The sequence below is a fragment of the Mycetomoellerius zeteki genome, unplaced genomic scaffold (genome assembly GCF_001594055.1).
Source record: "Mycetomoellerius zeteki isolate Tzet28-1 unplaced genomic scaffold, Tzet1.0 scaffold1074, whole genome shotgun sequence".
NCBI classification, from domain to species: domain Eukaryota; kingdom Metazoa; phylum Arthropoda; class Insecta; order Hymenoptera; family Formicidae; genus Mycetomoellerius; species Mycetomoellerius zeteki.
In genome coordinates this window covers 48,755-67,456 of record NW_017255990.1, presented here as the reverse complement: position 1 = coordinate 67,456, position 18,702 = coordinate 48,755, and the positions used below count along the sequence as shown (strand labels likewise).

General features: G+C 34.1%; 1 protein-coding gene across 4 annotated transcripts; it reads right to left on the bottom strand.

Annotated features, from left to right (window-relative positions):
* Positions 1-471: 471 nt before the first annotated feature.
* Positions 472-17,721, bottom strand: LOC108725166 (flocculation protein FLO11). Of its 4 annotated transcripts, none has more exons than XM_018452031.1 (8): positions 17,546-17,721; positions 5,945-6,030; positions 4,307-5,425; positions 4,067-4,252; positions 3,941-3,967; positions 3,167-3,319; positions 889-3,095; positions 472-814 (listed from the first exon to the last, which is right to left on the bottom strand). In XM_018452031.1, the coding sequence occupies exons 2-8, from the start codon at positions 6,003-6,005 to the stop codon at positions 521-523; spliced, it is 4,047 nt and encodes a 1,348-aa protein (XP_018307533.1). In that variant the 5' UTR covers positions 6,006-6,030; positions 17,546-17,721; the 3' UTR covers positions 472-520. The 4 variants fall into 4 exon arrangements, with proteins under 4 accessions (XP_018307533.1, XP_018307515.1, XP_018307506.1 ...); XM_018452013.1 differs by having other exon boundaries at positions 3,941-4,093; positions 4,136-4,252; XM_018452004.1 differs by having other exon boundaries at positions 3,941-4,252.
* Between the last annotated feature and the right edge of the window lie 981 nt (positions 17,722-18,702).

Sequence of the window (18,702 nt, the reverse complement as noted above, 5' to 3'; positions counted from 1 at the left end):
GATCATAACTATTACTGACTAAGAATTGCGTAATGGCAGTTTGACAATAATTCATCCAAGACGACTGCTGAAGATCTATTATTAAATTTTTAATCAAGATCTTCCGTAGCCATGTTGTTAAATATCATTAATAAAGTATTGTAAATTATTGGACAATACATATATTGCACTAGCAAAAATAACTTTTTGCATTAGAATAAGCAAAAAATTTAATTAGAATATTATTTTAGGAATGTTTTATAACTTATAAAAAGATATTTAAACAAACATCATACACACATATTGTATTAATCATTCATTTAAATATGCAATTACTCTAATATATTTACTTTTAATAATCCATCATCATTAATTTGCTAATATTGTAATTTTGCTAATTCTTACTGTATATTATTCCAAATTTTTATCAAAAATGGCAATAATTAATTTAAAAAATATATGTTTTCTATAGACATTATTATGACAAATTTGCAACTCGTATTTACTAAGAGTGTAGAATATAAGAAATATCATCAAGCAATTAAAAGAAGTGTAACATTCTGGCAGAAAGATTAAAATCTTCGGTCGGTATTTGCCATCGATCGTTCCAGTCAATTTTGTCTTTGTACGACAAATGCGAACACATTGGAAGACGTGTCACACGTTCGCATCTTCTGGAGACCGACCAATAAACAAAGTTTTTGGGACATTTATAAAGGTATCCCTGTAAACTGTTTCGGACATCGCGTTTACACTTGTAAAAGGTATTGCTGCAACCTTGTCGATAAGGAAAATGTCCTTCTTGCGGACAAAGCTGATTTGACGATACCTTTACCTAAAATTGAAAAAACATTTTGCAATGAATATTTTTGTTATAAGTTTATTTAGTTGATTATTCAAAATACTTACAGGTGATAAAGCATGATCTTCTAATCTTCTATAAAATCTGGCGTTTGTTCTGGTTCCCATGCATGGCTGACTGCTTTCACTTTCAGGTAGACATTGAATCTCTTTCTCATCAAAAATGGTATTTTCGGGACAACTCAATACGAGAATCTTTATTTCCATGTTGCCTTCGGAAGTACATTGATAGAATAAATTACAATGTTTCGGATGCCTTCGGAAGCTAGTGGGACAAACTAGAATTATTTGATCGTCAGTTAAGTTGCCTATAGAACAAGGTGCTGCTACTCCTTGTTCCGCTGTTGTCGATTCCGATGATTCAGTTGTTGCTTGTTCTTGAGATTCTGTCGTGGATTGTTCCTGTAATTCGGTTGTTGATTGTTCGTGAGTTTCTGTAGTAGATGGTTCTTTTGACTCTGTTGTTGATTGCTCTTGGGATTCTTCAGTTGTCGATTGTTCCTGAAATTCCGTAGACTGTTCTTGAGACTCAGTCGTAGACATTCCGGATTCTGTGGAAGCAGCAGCTTCAGTTGTAGCTTCGCTACTCTGTTCAGAAGTGCTAGACTCGATAGCGGTTTCTGTAGTGGTAGTGGTTGATTCAGTCGTAGACTCTATCATACTTTCGCTACTCTCTGGTACATTTGATGTCGTCGATTCTATAGAAGTGGGAGCGTTTTCTTCTGAAGTATCAAGCTCTGTCGTTGTGGTTGTACTTTCTTCTGTTTGCTGAGTTATGCTCTGTGCAGTTACAGTAGTAGTTCCCTCTGATGTCGATTGTTCAGGCGTTCCGGATTGAGTTGTGGATTCTATATTGCTTGAAGTATTTCCAGTCGTACAATCTTTTGCGGGGTAAACAGATTCAGGATAATTACATACGTTGATGCTAGAATCAAAAATAGTGCCTGATGGGCAGTCAAAATGATATACATTGAAACCATTGCCATTATTAACGCAGCGATAGAATTTATCGCACCTAGCGGGATGCGGATAAAATCCTTCATTATTGCATATTATTGCATTGCTCGGCTTTTGTGTCGCACAATCTGGTGCATGTGACTCTGATGTAGATGAAGATGATCCTTCATTTGATTCAGAAGTAGATTCAGACGAGGATTCGGATGAACTTTCTGTACTAGAACTACCAGGCATTTGAATCTCTTCTGGTTTTTCTGAAGCGGGGTTTTCGCTACTGCTAACAGGTGTGATAGTACTTGTTGTTGATGATGACTCTGTTTTGTCTGATGTTTCACTTGGAGTACTGGCAGTTGTAGTGGTTTCGGTAGAAATTGGAATTGAAGATGTAGTCGCAATTGTTTGACTAGAAACAGTTGTGGAACTATTCATGGTAGGAAGTTCAGATGTAGAAGTACTGGAACCAAGACTTTGATCAATTTCATTGCTATCTGTTGAACATGAAGTTACTTTATCAATATGATTACACGTTTGTATTAATTGATCCCATGCTGTGCCAGGACCGCACTCAAATTCGTATTTTTGATATCCGAATTGGTCTTGAACACAACGATAGAATTTTTTGCAGTTATCAGGATCCGGAAAGAAACCTTCTTTAGTACACTTATATTTTTCATTCTGAGGCGAAGATGCGGTTGACGAGGCAGAACTTGGCAAAGTAATTGTTGTAGTACTAGTATCAGGTGGCAAATATGAAACAGATTCGGGTGTAGATCCAGATATTCCGCTGGTAGTAGTCGAGGGTGGCAAATAAGATACAGACGTAGTAGTCATTTGTGATGTAGGAGGAACATAAGAAACAGATTCGGTAACTTGCATTGTCGAAGACGAGTATGTACTACTGGGTGGCAAATAAGAAGTTGACGTCGTCTGAGATGGTGCAATGGGATTACCCGTAGTGCTATCAGGTTGAGTCGAAGATTGTATCTCTGGTTTTGAAGATGTTGGTGGGAAAGTCGAGCTTTCAGAAGATTGCGATGGTAATTTGCTTGTATCTGGTCCACTTGTACTATCTACTTCATTCAGCGATGTGCCGGGTTTATCTGTAACTGCACCATTTGCTTGATTGCAATGCGGTACAGCATAAACATGATTGCAACTCTGAATGGACGAATCCCAGACAGTTCCAGCACCACATTGAAAGTCGTATTTAATAAAGGAGGACATGCCATTATCGACACATCGATAAAACTTGCGACAATCTTGTGAATCAGAGAAAAAACCTTCTACTGTACAAATACCTAAAACAAGATTGTTTATATTGATAGTGAAACATCAGTATACACATATACAGTATTTTAGGTTATTATACCTGTTGACGGTTGATTGCCAGGTGAATTTGGTGAGTCTGGATTTCCAGGAGATATAGGAATGTTTGAAGAACCCGGTGTCCCTGGATATCCTGGAGTGCCTGGATTACCCGGAGAACCTGGAGAACCCGGTGTCCCCGGATATCCCGGAGAGCCTGGAGTGCCTGGAGAAGCCGGTGTCCCCGGATATCCTGGAGAGCCTGAAGAACCCGGTGATCCTGGAGTGCTTGGAGAACCCGATGTCCCCGGATATCCCGGAGTGCCCGGAGAACCCGGTGTCCCCGGATATCCTGGAGTTCCTGAACTACCCGGAGAACCCGGAATGCCTGGAGAAGCCGGTGTCCCCGGATGTCCTGAAGAGCCTGGACTACCCGGAGAACCGGGAGTGCCTGGAGAAGCCGGTGTCCCCGGATATCCTGGAGAGCCTGAAGAACCCGGTGATCCTGGAGTGCTTGGAGAACCCGATGTCCCCGGATATCCCGGAGTGCCCGGAGAACCCGGTGTCCCCGGATATCCTGGAGTTCCTGGACTACTCGGAGAACCCGGAATGCCTGGAGAAGCTGGTGTCCCCGGATATCCTGAAGAGCCTGGAAAACCCGATGAGCTTGGAGTGCTTGGAGAATCCGGTGTCCCCGGATATCCCGAAGAGCCTGGAGAACCCGGTCTCCCCGGATATCCTGAAGTTCCTGGATTACCTGGAGAACCCGGAATGCCTGGAGAAGCCGGCATCTCCGGATATCCTGGAGAGCTTGGAGAACTCGGTGAATCTGGAGTGCCTGGAGAACCCGGTGTTCCTGGATATCCTGGAGTACCTGAACTACCTGGAGTGCCTGGACTACCCGGAGAACCCGGAGTGCCTGAAGAAGTAGGTGTTCCTGGGTATCCTGGAGAGCCCGGTCTACCTGGAGTGCCTGGACTACCCGGCGAACCTGGAGTGCCTGGAGAACTCGGTGTCCCCGGATATCCCGGACTCGGAGTGCCTGGAGAATCCGGTGTTCCTGGGGATCCCGGAGAGCCTGGACTACCCGGAGAACCCGGAGTGCCTGGAGAACCCGGTGTCCCCGGAGAGCCTGGAGAACCCGGTGAACCTGGAGCGGCTGGAGAACTCGGTGTTCCTGGATATCCTGGAGTACCTGAACTACCTGGAGTGCCTGGACTACCCGGAGAACCCGGAGTGCCTGAAGAAACAGGTGTTCCTGGGTATCCCGGAGAGCCTGGACTACCCGGCGAACCTGGAATGCCTGGAGAACCCGCTGTTCCCGGATATCCCGGAGAGCCTGATGTGCCTGGAGAACCTGGTGTTCCCGGATATCCCGGAGAGCCTGGACTACCCGGTGAACCTGGAGTGCCTGGAGAACCCGGTGTTCCCGGATACCCCGGAGAGCCTGATGTGCCTGAAGAACCTGGTGTTCCCGGATATCCCGGAGAGCCTGGACTACCCGGTGAACCTGGTTGGCCATTTGGATCTCCAGGTTGTCCTGGTTGACCGTTTGGATCTCCAGGTTGTCCAGGACTACCAATGTCACCATTCCATTGTCCACTGTTATTTCCAGTGTGACCGTTCCATTGTCCATTATTATCCCCACTTTCCAAGTTCTGTCTACAGTCTTTCCTTGTAACAGCCCAAGCGTGATTACATGCTTGAATTTCTGGATCCCAAACAGTTCCCACGCCACACTTAAAGTCGTATTTTGTAAACCTTCCGTAACCTTCGTTTACGCATCTGTAGAATTTTCTGCAATCACAAGTATCGGCTAAAAATCCTTCTTGTGTACATTTTTGGTATCCATTTTGACAATTAATAACGTTATCCTTCGGTTCGTCTATAGCTGGTCGATTTGTTAGTGGTGGTAATATTGTTGTTTCTGGCTTTCTTATTGTTGTCGCAGCTTCAGTGATTGTAGACGGTTTAGTTATTGGGGACTGTATCATAGTTGATTGTGACCACATAGTTGTTCGTATTGTTGTTGTCCATATAGGGGAAGGAGGATCTTGTACATTCGAATCGAGTTCATTCTCGGAGCTGCCACATTCAAATCGACCACTATCTTCTGGATGCGTACAAATGTCTCCCTTATCCTTCGAGAACACTGTGCCTACTCCGCATTCAAATTTGAAGGGCGTCAGCGGGCTACCGTTGCCCCAATCTACGCATCTATAGTAAACTCTGCAGTCACGCGGATCGGGATGGTAACCCTCTTCTATACATTTAAAGGGAGCATTGCTCTGTCGGTATTGGTCTTGATTATACTCGTAATAATCTGCAATACAATAGGACTAATAAATACTCAAATTTAAGTTGATCTTTAATTGATTAAATATTATCGTACGAGTTTTATATACATGTATTAAAAAATTTATCTTGTATTAATTTTTTTAGAATTAAACAGAATTTTCATCAACAATCTAATTTATAGTAAAATTTTGAATAAATTAAGATTAAAATAAAGAAAGATTAAATACATTTTAGTACTTAAATAATATTTTGGTGTGAATTTTTATACATGTTCAGTTTTGTAATTTTTCGCAATAAATTATTTATAGCTTTTTAAGATACTTAATATCAGTATTATTAAATTGTTTGTCAATTTAATTTGTGATATTACTGTCTCAGTTTCAGTTTAAGATTGCATTTTGAAATTGAAAATTATTTCGGCACCCATGTTATAGAACTGATTATGTATATAAATTCACATTGAAATATTATTTACTTAATATTTATTTGTATATTCACAATACGATCTAATATCATTTATTGAAAAAAAAAAAATAGTTCTCACCAGCTTTTGTAAATATGAGCAGCGTCGTGAAAATACTCAAAATCGATCGAACTTTCCACATCTTTTGTGTATATATCCAACTTTATCTACAATCAGAAATATAATAAAATTATTAATCATTATTATATTATAATACAAAAATATACATTTAAAATAAAGGAATAACTCTGACAATACTATATTTCTTGAAGTACAAATTTTTAATGAAGAATCAAAGATAAGTTTCGCAAATATCTTTAAGCAAGTCATTATCATAATCTGCTTGATAAGCGAAAACTATTTTTTATCAATTATCGACAATTAAAGAGTTTTAATTTTTTAATTGAAAGTTTTTTCTCGATTTATTAACCTTTCATTGTATCATATTTAATTATAATAAAATTGTAAGTATAATAAAACATGATCTGAATATTTTATATGAGCATATTTATATATATTATTCACATATAATATTTATTCCTTTTATCCGTTAACAGAACTGTTACATTATTTGCATATACATATAGTATATGTATACATATATATAAATATGTATATATATAAATATGTTACATAGATGAAATCTAAGGAGCTGAATTTTTCTGAAAGAACAGTTTACAATAATTTTAATTTTGTGACCTTTTTATGTTATTTCTATGTGATTAAATAAAAACATGACGTAATCACAATTTATTTATTATATCATATCTAGATTTCAGAAGAAATGTTGGTTTTTTGCCGCACAGTTTATAAGTCTAAACCGTGTATGTTAATAACTATCTTGGACCCTGCCATTTCGAAGAACGACTATCCACTTCTGTTTAACGATTTATCCGATAACGAGAGAACATCTTAAAGCATGTTAAAGCTTCATCAAAAAACGCCATCAAAAAACGTCATCATGTGTATCTTATCTCTTCAACTACCTGCAGCTCTATTGATGAAGTATATGCAGTTCATTGCTGTTTATCGAGATGGAAACTACGAGCAACGGTGAGAAACTGATTGTGAGATCTATGCAACGGGAAACATAAATGCATAAGTCACTATAGGCGATGATATAGAGATACAGTTTATTATTATAATTCTAAATTTTTTGTTAAATGTTAATTACCATTATCTACCATATCTAAACAAAAGTAAAAAGTTTTATTACTAAAAAGAGATATATGCGGAAATATTCTATATAGAGGATAATTTAAACCTGTTTCCATCTCGTTTTATGATCTTTTCTTTTCATTTAGTGAAAAGAATGTTGTTATGTGACAACCACGTAACATCAAATTACGTCTTCTTATAGAGTATCCATAACTTTACCGTGACGGCATGTTCAGATTGTGAATTCATTGCCAATGCCAATCGTGTGTTGCAAAATTTGCTTCATACAATTTATTTCATACTTTTTATAATCTTTAAAACACGTTTAACAGCGTGTTTAATATTAAACTTGATCATTTAATTCGATTTCACGAAAATATTCCTTTTTTTGATGTAAAGATTAGTGTGTCTGGTGAATACACTTAATATTCGAATAAATGAATAAAAAATGATTGAAAATATACATTCGAATACACTCCTTTTTTATTCGTCAAGAAACGAATAAATACTGTTTCATTCCATTTGAATAAATATTTTTTGAATATGATTACGAATATTTTCGTTTCGTATTCACTTTTATTCTGTATTATCTGCACATAGCCTGTAAGCCTGCAAGAGAAAACAGAAATCTATGCGGCTACAATTACACCGTGCTCTTAGTCCGCGACTTATACGATAGGCATTCTTGTTTAATCTATAGGTTAAACAAAGACATTTTTATTGGGAATAAATAATATATCTTAATTTAGTGTCCCTCAGACCATAATGAACGACGCGCCCAAGATGTCTTATAAAGTGTTTATAACATTACAGTGATGTAACCGGAATTATATCGGAATATGTATGGCGCTTTATCAAATAAATATTTATAAATAAAAAATGTATTGCTTTCTAAAATATTTTTCAAAATTTCTAAGTTTCTTTCATAAAATTTGAATACTTCAATGACAAAAATAAATAAAATTAATTTTTTTTTACTTAAAGTCATCAAAGTGCCGATTATAGTTAAAGGATAACGATTGCTTATTACAGCTCTCTTTTTCAGTTTATATTTTGTTTAAATGAATATAAATACTCGTTAAATATTCATAGTTTTTTTGTGAATAAATATTTTTTGAAAAAATTTTGAATGAATATATGATTACATTTTTTTAATATGAAAATTTTGAATAAATACAATTTGGAGCTTAATTACAAATTTTTGTATTCGGACACACTAGCTAAAAATTAAATTTTCTTTAACATGATTGGAGATAAGATATTTAAATTTTTGAACTTTTAATATACTCTATAGCTGATGCGGTTGATATTTTGTTAAATTACGGTATTAAATTAGTGTGAATAACCTACATTATAAAACGGTATGCTTGGAGAAATTTCCGCAGCGTTGAATGAAACATTTTATGGCGCGATGTTGTAGCTCCGTTTACACCGTTGATCGCTCGCTGAATGCTAATCAAGATTATTCCACGTGGTCATTGCTTTCAATCACAGGCATGTTTACAATTATGCGAAAGAGCATGCAATCTATTTTGCATGCTGAACATCAATGCTAGTGAATGCAAAATAAATAATGGATCAGAAAAAACATCAATAGAACTTAACCGCGCTTAGCTTTATACATATACATATAACATTTGCTCTGTGATATATATATATATATATCTATTAAATACACAAATTCCAAAGAAAATAAGCAAAGTTTAATCTTTATTTATAGAAAAAAAATTTTTATTTGTCAATTATAATTTTTAGACTTTATTACACATGAATTTTTTTACAGAGAAATTGTATTTTGTAATATGAGAGTAATTATAACCTTTGGCAATAAGTATTTTAATTTGGTCTTCCCTGCTTATAAAAGTTGATAGAAAACGATTGAAAACGGTAGGATTTCTATCAGTTTATATCGTTTTCTGTAAGCTCTATCGTCAAGGCTCGCCAGCCTCAGATATGAATTCTATCGTATTTTATTGGATTCTAATAGGAAACTGACGATGAAAATTTATCACTTTCTATCGTATTCTATTGTATCTAACGGAATAGCAAAATGACGAATTGGCATTTATCGGTTTCTATCATTATTTAATAATAATTATCATATTTATTTAAGAATAACTATCAATCGCATATTAAAAACAAAAATTAAATCGTTATCAATCTGAAATTCATTTAATGAGTTTCTATCGGAAAAGTAAGAAACCAATTCTATAAGATTTTATCGTTTTATAGCGAATTGAAAAATTTATCAAAATGTATATGAAAAATATAAACGAAATTTTATATATTTCCATCTGACTTTTCAGAATGTCAATACCTACAGGAATTTATCCATAATTTCACTATACAAATGGATCGTTCTCAATCTGCAATGTAGTCACACAATGAGCTTTTCTCTGCTTAAAAAAATCCGATAACAAACTATAGAAATTTATAGAAATCTGATAGAAATCCTATATTATTTTTATCAGAACCTATCGTACCTATCGGACATTAAAATCGCGACAGATAAAAAAGTTATAAATTTCTATCGTTTTATATCTTATATTAAATAAACGATAGAATACTTATCGGAGATCAGAAGCTTCTCTCTCTATATGATACTATCACATTCTCTGACTTAATAAGAAATAAACGAAAGGATGTTTATACGAACCTATATAATTTAATCCAAAAATATGTCCCTATATATCCCTATATGTTTGAATAAGACAAATATTATAGAAAAATTCCCACCATTGTTATATAATTAATTATTTATTTAGGTCATTGAATAATTAATTATTTAATAACTTAATTGTCACATTATGTTGCCAACAATAATATACGACAATTTTTCCATAACGTCTATCTTATTCTAACATATAGAGACATTTCTGTATTATTATCTGATTAAATTATATAGTTTTTTTTATAAACATTATATCGTTTTTATTATATAGCTTAAATATCTTTTTAAACGTAAATTTCAAATTGCTTACCTGCTATATTTGATAAATTTTCTATATTTGTCTATCGTTTTTGTCATACATAGCTTAGATATCGTTTTCAATCTATTTCTATCTGGTCATGATATATTAAAATTAATAATATGCTATCGTGTTTTTGAATTGTAAATTTCAGATAACTCGTCTAAAGTAAGTGACGTATTTCCTTTATTTCAGTATCGTTTTTGTCGTACAACTTAAATGTCGGTTTTAATCAATTATTTTAGTCGTGTTTTATCAAAATTAGTAATATTCTACAATGTCTTTAATCGTAAATTTCAGATTCTGAAATTTACGATTAAATTTTAGATTTTAAAATTTACGAACCAAAAACACGAAAGGATATTATTGATTTTGATAAAACATGACTAGATAGAAATTGATTAAAAACGATATTATAAGCTATATGACAAAACCGATAGAGAAATATAGAAAATCTATCAGATATTTCGGATAAGTAATCTGAAATTTACGAACCAAAAACACGATTCAATCAGATAGAGTTTTTTCCTATCTGATTCTATCAGACTTTTTAAACAGGGCTGTCGTTTATTGTTATGACTAAACGTGCGTTTATTCCTTATTTATCTCTTTTATGGGCAATTAACGTTGTGCAAGATTCCACGTTGTCTATCGTAAAGTATTACAGATACATTTTGTTGCACGGCGCATCGCTGCGTGCATAAAGCATAATGAGGAGCCATTCGGCTGTTACTATCGTTTACTATCAAAGTGTAAACGGATACCCTAAGCTGCGGATATAAATGCCAGACGGTTCGAAGGTGCGCGCAAGTAATGACGGGCTGTTAAGGGGGTAACATGGCTTATTTATAAACCGTTTCAAACAGGTCCACCACCTGCTGCTGCTGCTGCTGCTGCTGTTGCTGTTCCTGTTGCTGTTGTTGCTGTTGTTGCTACTTCGGGGAATTAAATCTAAACGAACTCGCAGCCTGGGACGCATTTCAAGGACAACGTGTCCAGCGTATCTTCGCGGTTTGTCGTGCAATTAACCTGCCTTCCGCCGATGGATATCTCGACTGGCAAAAATCGACATCGCGAAATTAACTAGCTTCCTTTTCTCCCTCCCCCTCCTCTCTCTCTCTCTCTTTCATGTGGCGCAATGCCGACAGAATTTATATATTGAATAATAAGATTATATATTGAATCTTTCATAAGTTCTCAAACATGCAAATACGTGAAACTATTTATTTAATTATTGTTCATGTATTACCATTCAAGAATTAACACGTCATAATAAAATGCTATTTTTTATCACATAAAGTAATCTAGATGCAATTGGCCTTCCAGTTTGTTTGCTTTTACTAATATAATCACTGACATTAGTATATATATGTATCATCATAGCGGTAATTCGATTTAAATGTAAATCGAATCGTATATATTGCGTTTCTTGCAATTAAAGCGTCTAAAAATGGGAAAATTGGTGATAACGCTATCTTCACAAAATATACCACATTATTAAGTGTTTATTAACGTACTGATTATTATTATAAATAGTATACATATTTAACTTGCATCTCTAAGGTATACAGATAAAGGAAGTTCGCGATCAAAGATACAGAAATCAAATGCTTATCGCGAGTTAAATGTTTGCGATAAGTATTTGATTTTTGCATCTTCGATCAAGCATAAAAGACTTTACCGCGCTTACCAAGCATGTATTTACATTACGACTCTTGAGTTTAGAAAAAGAGTTCTAAATTTGACAGAAACAAATAAAATTAATTAAATAGATAATAATTAGCTTATTTGTAAATGAACTGTAAAAAATCAAATCAAGACATTACGAACCTAAATGCCTATTAATAACAAATGTCAGTGCGATAAAGAAATATGTACTTTTTTTAAAAGCACTATCGAAAATATCTTTAGAGAAGGACTTCAGAAAAAATTACATAAAAGCGTTCGGATTACATTAATTAACTTTGTATTTATTATCGACAGTTATTGCACACCTTCTTCTTCTTCTTTCATTTTTTAAAGATTTAACGGTAAAGTGTTTATGAAAATGATGGGACAAGAAACTTACTAGTCTGGATAATCGATCGTAAAATGCCGATAATCTAATTAATAGTGGTTGAGTGTCGCTCAATATCGTTATTAGCAGCCGTACCAACAAGTTTGACAAGTTTGAGATCGCCCTATTAAAGGCAATAAATTATTACTTGACTTATCATTTATCAGAAAGATTGATGATAAGATTGCAAATTGATAGAGAAAAAGGAGAGAGAGAGAGAGAGAGAGAGGCTTTTTATAGAATAATGAAAGTATATAATTATGCACTTCACAACAACACTCTTTTTGCATTATAAGAATATTCTTTCCTTTAACGTACACGTCGTGGTAGTTCGCCATTAATTTGCATGATCCTTAAAAATTAAACATTATTGTGAATTAATTATAAATCTAATATATAATTCAAAATATAATTAATTTTAGAAGTACATCTTTGAATTGTACAATATAGTAGACGCTTTCTCGATTTTATCTTAAAAACCATTTTTTTCAATTCGAGCAACTTCACGCGTGAAACGAAGCTTGACCTCGAATTAAAAACGATTATTGGAATTCTCGACATAGATGCTTGTTAATTGCGTGGAATATGTCTTAAGAAATGGTAATCTATAGTCACACACACAACCTTGTCACCAAACATCGCTGATAACGCCGTAATAATAGAAAATTGGCAGAAAATGTAACTGCATATTTCCCGATCCTTGAGTCTATATATCCTTTGCGCGGTCGACGTTCTATTTGATTCATCGCAAACATTTTTTATGGATAATGAAGGATAAGTGGCGTGCGATTATTATTTTTTATTCAGAAAACGAACAGTTGGAGGACATACCGATAATATTATATCGAATGTTTTTAACGCAAATAGCTTTTCAAAATTGTTAATAAGTTGCATTAGCAAATATATAAAGCTTGCTTTGGGAAATTCTTGAAGTAAATGCTCAAAATTACAAACTTATATGGTGCGCATTCAAACAGAAGTAAAAGCTAATCGAGACACAACCTGTTACGAGACACACCGTGACGAAGGAAATAGTAATATCTCAGTCTGCGGGCGATGATGCGGTACAGTGAACCTGAGCTGTTATGATAGCATGCGTACGGACTAAGTGCAACCTTGCCGTGGAAAGTAGCAAGGTCGTTTCTTCTCCCGCCAATTCCACTTTTGCCCTCTCTACCGATATGTATACTGGTGTACAGTGGCGTCGGAATGATGAGAAGTCATACAGAATCCGTAATAAATTGTAACAACTACTGAAAGAACATTCACTAAATATTATAAGAAACATATCTACTATATATATATATTCAGAAAAATGTGCTTTTAAAATACTTAAATATTTATACAAAATAATAATAATAGGATTTATATATTCCCGTTTACATCAGTTATTTATATTAAATACGTATTATTATAAAAAAAGAGGTAAATTTTTTTCAAATCAGGACATTTTGTTATTTAGTAATATTTGTTATTCACAATATAATACAATCTTGCATTGTTCAATGAAATGAAGAAATAAGATGAATTCCTCTCAAAATAGCTAGCGATAACTACATTGATGTGCCATGCTTATTATTACTTTGAAATTTCGCGTACTTGTAAATATGTACAATTCAACATAAGTATATCCTCAGTAGAAAGATTTCACTCTTAAATGACTTTTTATTCAAGAAAATCTTTAGACTCTATTCTTTAAAATTTGGAATAAAATTATCGTTAAAATAGATAAAATTTATAATTAATTATTTCTCCAAATTTAATTATATATTTGTTTAAAGGATAAATATATAGTATAATCTTTATAATAATGTAAAATATTTTTAATTTGCATTATACATTTTAGGGAAATTATTGTAAATCTTTAGATGTATAACTAACTCGTGTAATATATTATATATATATGTATATATATATATACCATATATGCATATGTGTAATATATATTACATGAGTTATAGTTGGCTATTATATATGCAATTAGAATTTTTTTTATAAAGTGAAAAATTTGCATTTGCAAGTGTAATATAAATAAGGCGCTGAATTAATAGCGCATAGCATAACGTTATAAAAATTTACATGACGTTCGTCAACTGTACATTGTGGATTTCTTCGTGGCTGGCAACATCATCCAAACTCCCCTTGCAGTGACACGTCGCAATTAAAGGGATCCTTGTAAATTGTATACGTCTTTTCCTGACTCCTCAGCTTCTACCATCCTCTTTACAAGTCTCTACACTTCTTTTTTCAATGTCCCTTTCATTTGCTACTACAATCATCCCGTAGGTATCCCGAAGATCTATCATGCGTCGTGCGTAAATCCGTCATTGACACTAGCTCCGCGTGTAAGGTTCAAGGCTGTTTGGTATAAAAGCTACATATCTTTAAGAAAATGAGAAAGCTACAGGTGTAAATTACGATGTAATTTGGTGCAATTAATGATCACATTGAGCTGTGTATAATATAACGTAGCTGGAAATATATGTGTATATGTATATATATCTACATAGTGTAAACTTTATATTTCTTTAAACAATAATTTATAATCACTTGTGTACGTAGATAAATCATATTAAGTATTTAAATGTGTGTGTGTGTGTTTATAGAATTTTATAGATAAATATCATCAATATTGAATATATCATTATGATCAATATTGAATATAAAAATAATTTTAAGCCGTATGGATGATAATCGGTAAGATTTTATTGATTCTTTTTTCTATATATAAAGTATGATTAAACAAATTGCCGTGAGTCAATTTCGAATTTTTCCTTCCGCTAACTTTTATCTTCCATTTTGGAATAATTGCGCAAGGTTGAACTCTCTGGAAACGTTGTGCACATTAAAATATTGTTAATAATGGAATATTCCTAGTATCACGTAACGAAAAAAAATTTTTATAATTACACGTTTCTTTTGTAAAGATTGTTCTTTGTAATAAGAGGCTTACACAGGATCCTTTTATGTTAATTTCTTATTTATAAATAATGTAACAACTATTTTTATATTATATTAGTATTAAAAATAAAGAATTAATTATTTATTTTTAGAATTCTTCTATTTAATTGTGAAAACTATATAATAAAGGATATAGAGTGTTGAGTGAATCACGCGACTTTTTCTGTTTCTTTAATAATTAAAAAAAAGTGGTCTTATTCCCAAAATATTATCGATACAATGTTTTGCGAGTAAGACTACTTTTATCATTAAAAGAGATAGAAAAAGATGCGTGATTCGCTCGATACTTACACAGTGCACGTGCGATGTTTCTTTATGGTGCATCAGACCGAAAATTAATTTTAAGACCGGTATCACTTAAGGCTGTTGCCGTCTACAGATTACGAAATGCTATACAAGCGTACATAATGCATTATGCTCCCGCGAGCAAGCCTGTTTATTTCTTGGCCGATCAGTTATTTCAATGCCAAGATCGAACGACGGATTGATCGGCCATGCTTGAGCCGAGCATACGAAGCGCGGAATGTCCAGCCAAATACAGCAGCCGTTCAGGTTCGTGACGCGAATTCGCGATCGAGCGGGGGAATATTTCGGCAACGGTCATTTACATTGTGGGCATGTTACGAGTATTGTAAGACCCGCTTGTGACCGGGTGAAACAGTTACGTGACCATTGTCATGACCATAACGATTATACGCTCGACATTGATCTTCGGCCAGCTCCGAAGACTTTTTATTACGCTAAATACCAATAGTATTTTCTTGATATCAATTTTAGGACATTAAAAATGACTATAAAAGTATAAGGTATGAAAGCTATTGCATGAAGTGTTTACGTTTTAAGTTTTTACGTATATTATTAGATGATATCAAATAATTGTGGAAATTATTAAAAGGAAGGTTTCATTTAAATTACTGTTTCACGGAAAAAAAAGATTAGCTCCGCCATAGCTAAAAATTAGGTATGGCAGCTAAATTCAATAGCATTACATGGACACCTAACGTCGTATCTGCGAGGTCTAATTTCCATTAGCTGTCAGATTCGTTATCATTGTAACAGACAAGCATTTTGCTATTATGTCGATGTATTGATCATTGCAGCAAACGTTTTCTGTGTAACAGACAATTTGGTAGCAAGTACAGTTTCAGCAAACCATATTTAACTATGAGGTAATTTTTTTTTTACACGGACATATTCGATAACTGTGACTAATCAGTAACAGAACTAACTTCATATTGTTAAATAAATCGATCTGTAACAGACATGCATATTTTGCTATTACGTCCTTATATATTAGCTACAGCAGCAAATCCTTTGTATGTATTAGTAAATTCATAGCTACAGTAGCTAATGTAATTTCAGCTAATCAGAATTAGCTGTAAACCAGAAACATTTTTTTTCCGTGTTTCATATTTTATTACCGCAATAAACACAATCACATTCAATTATACGTTTAAGACGTAAAATAGCAAGTGATCGTTATGTATTGATAGTTTAACTAGTTTAATGGAATCGTAATAGCTATTAATTATAGATAACTATCGGAAACAAGGTATTCATTATACATATATGTTTAATCTCAGTAACGAAATAGCTTCGGTTTAAATTATAAGACTTCTGATACTTTTGCTATACCTGTTAACTTGTAATAATCAATTAAGCTTTTGATTTTTCAAGAGCTAAATGAAAAGCGCTACAATATAAGAAAAATTTTACATTTACAAAAATGTTACTATGTTTACTATTATAAAATATGTAGAGTTGTATGTAAGTGTTACATTAGTAATAATTACGCAATAATTATGTAAATTATTTTGGTATTAAAAAAATTAGAAATATACATCTGATGTATCTGAACTTAACGCATCATTTGATTATCAATTTAGGACACCAACGCATCGAACCAATCTCCGTTATCTGATGCATCATAATCGCTATGTATTTATGAGGCTGCTTAAATTTTCGACCAGTAACGCCTCGGACGAAATTTATGTTAATCACTTCCCTCTAAGGCCTTCGTTAAATATCCACCAATCTACTTCCCAAGGAAGCGAAGAAATACTCGACGATATTTCTACGAAGTTTCAGAACTGCAGACAATAAATTATATTTGCGTGACCGCTTATGATGATTCCGAAAAATTATACTATAAATTAACTTCGATTCGAACGAGATTTATTCTCTTAATTATTTAAACGCCAAACATTTATTCATTGACCGTAGTATCTTTCGCACATATGCAACCCCCTACAGATTAATGATCTAACCACTTTTCATTAATGAATACAAACACGCAAATTTAAAAAAAATGTACATCTATAATTCTCATTCAATTTTTCGCACATATGCAATCTCCTAGAGATTAATGATTTAATCACTTTTTACTAACAATTACATTTCAAACATAAATTTAAAAAAATATACAATCTGTAACTCTCACATTAAAAAAAAAACCTTACTCATTGGTAAACCAAAAATTTCAGAAGCATTGGTTTCCATTCATCTTCACTAATATGAAAAAGGAATATGTGGACTTACATTTCGATGCATTCAGCAAAGAACTCCGTCGTTCGTTAGTCGTCCGCGTTCGTCATCTCACAAATCCTTCCGTTTCCTTTGAATCCTCGTCTTCGGAAATTCGTGGAGCGTGAGCCTGGTTGGCTTTACAAACTTTTTACTAACTATTCTGAAAATCGGTCGCTGATCGTGGCACGTTCCCGAGAGGGAGTAAGTCCTGAGGACGCGGATGGCTCCTACTTATAAAGACTTGGCCAAGACTTGACTCTCCAATTGGCTTGCCGGTGTGTGTGTGGAGCACCAACACACGCATGTGCGTATGTGCACACGAGAAAGAATAGTGACTGCGTGCAGGTGTGGAAGGGGGCACAAACCGTGTTCCGATCGTTACACGCTCGATGTTACACATTACACACGAGACCGATACCGTCCAGGAATTCGCACCTCTTCACCGGAGAATGCGACACTGTCCAGTTCTCCGTTCAATCGCATTTCTCGCGCTCGAGCTAGTTATCGTTACATAGAATTAGCGTAAGCGCTCTCTCTCTCTCTCTCTCTCTCTCTCTCTCTCTCTCTCTCTCTCTCATGCGTCAACATGAAAGATAAAATATTATACAGATTTAATTGAGTTCCTCAATTCTTCTTGATTATCTCCTTTTAGCAAAAAATGTCATTTGGAACGATACTTTAATTTTTTTGCGTCTACCTCACCAGATATTCTTTTTTATAATTTATATTTATTTATATATATATAGGTGTGTATATATGTTTCAAGTATTTCAATGTTATTCAGTTGCAACAAGTGTAATTACATAAAGAATACTTTTTGTGTGCAACATCAAGCCTAATAGCATTTTCTTTTTGAGGACACAGTTGGTAATGATACTTTTATACTATTTTGTGCAAGGTAATTATCAATCAATTATATAAGGAATAATAGTACAAAGCAGGTTTCATTTGTGCATAAAGACTTCGATACTAATAAAAGTTGAGCGCATCCCAAGGCTTACGCGAGGGGGACCGTCGTCATTGCGGCATGTCGATCTCGTGAAAAACGGATACGAAAGTAAGTTGAAGATACAGCGTATCGACGGAAAGTATAAAGCCATCCAAGCCATTGCAGCATCCGCAAGATCGAGTTATGTAGACCGTCGCGTCTCTTCTGTTTCTCGACCTTG

Bases quoted from the DNA above. Each gene is read 5' to 3' on its own strand.
- LOC108725166 (XM_018452004.1), bottom strand. From the start codon at position 6,005: ATGTGGAAAGTTCGATCGATTTTGAGTATTTTCACGACGCTGCTCATA. The intron at 4,253-4,306 runs GTAGTTCAGGTA...CAGCCGCTCCAG, and splicing joins GGGTAGTCCAGGCACTCCAG to GTTCACCGGGTTCTCCAGGC. The intron at 3,320-3,940 runs GCACTCCAGATT...CAGGCACTCCAG, and splicing joins AGGAACACCGGGTTCTCCAG to GCTCTCCGGGATATCCGGGG.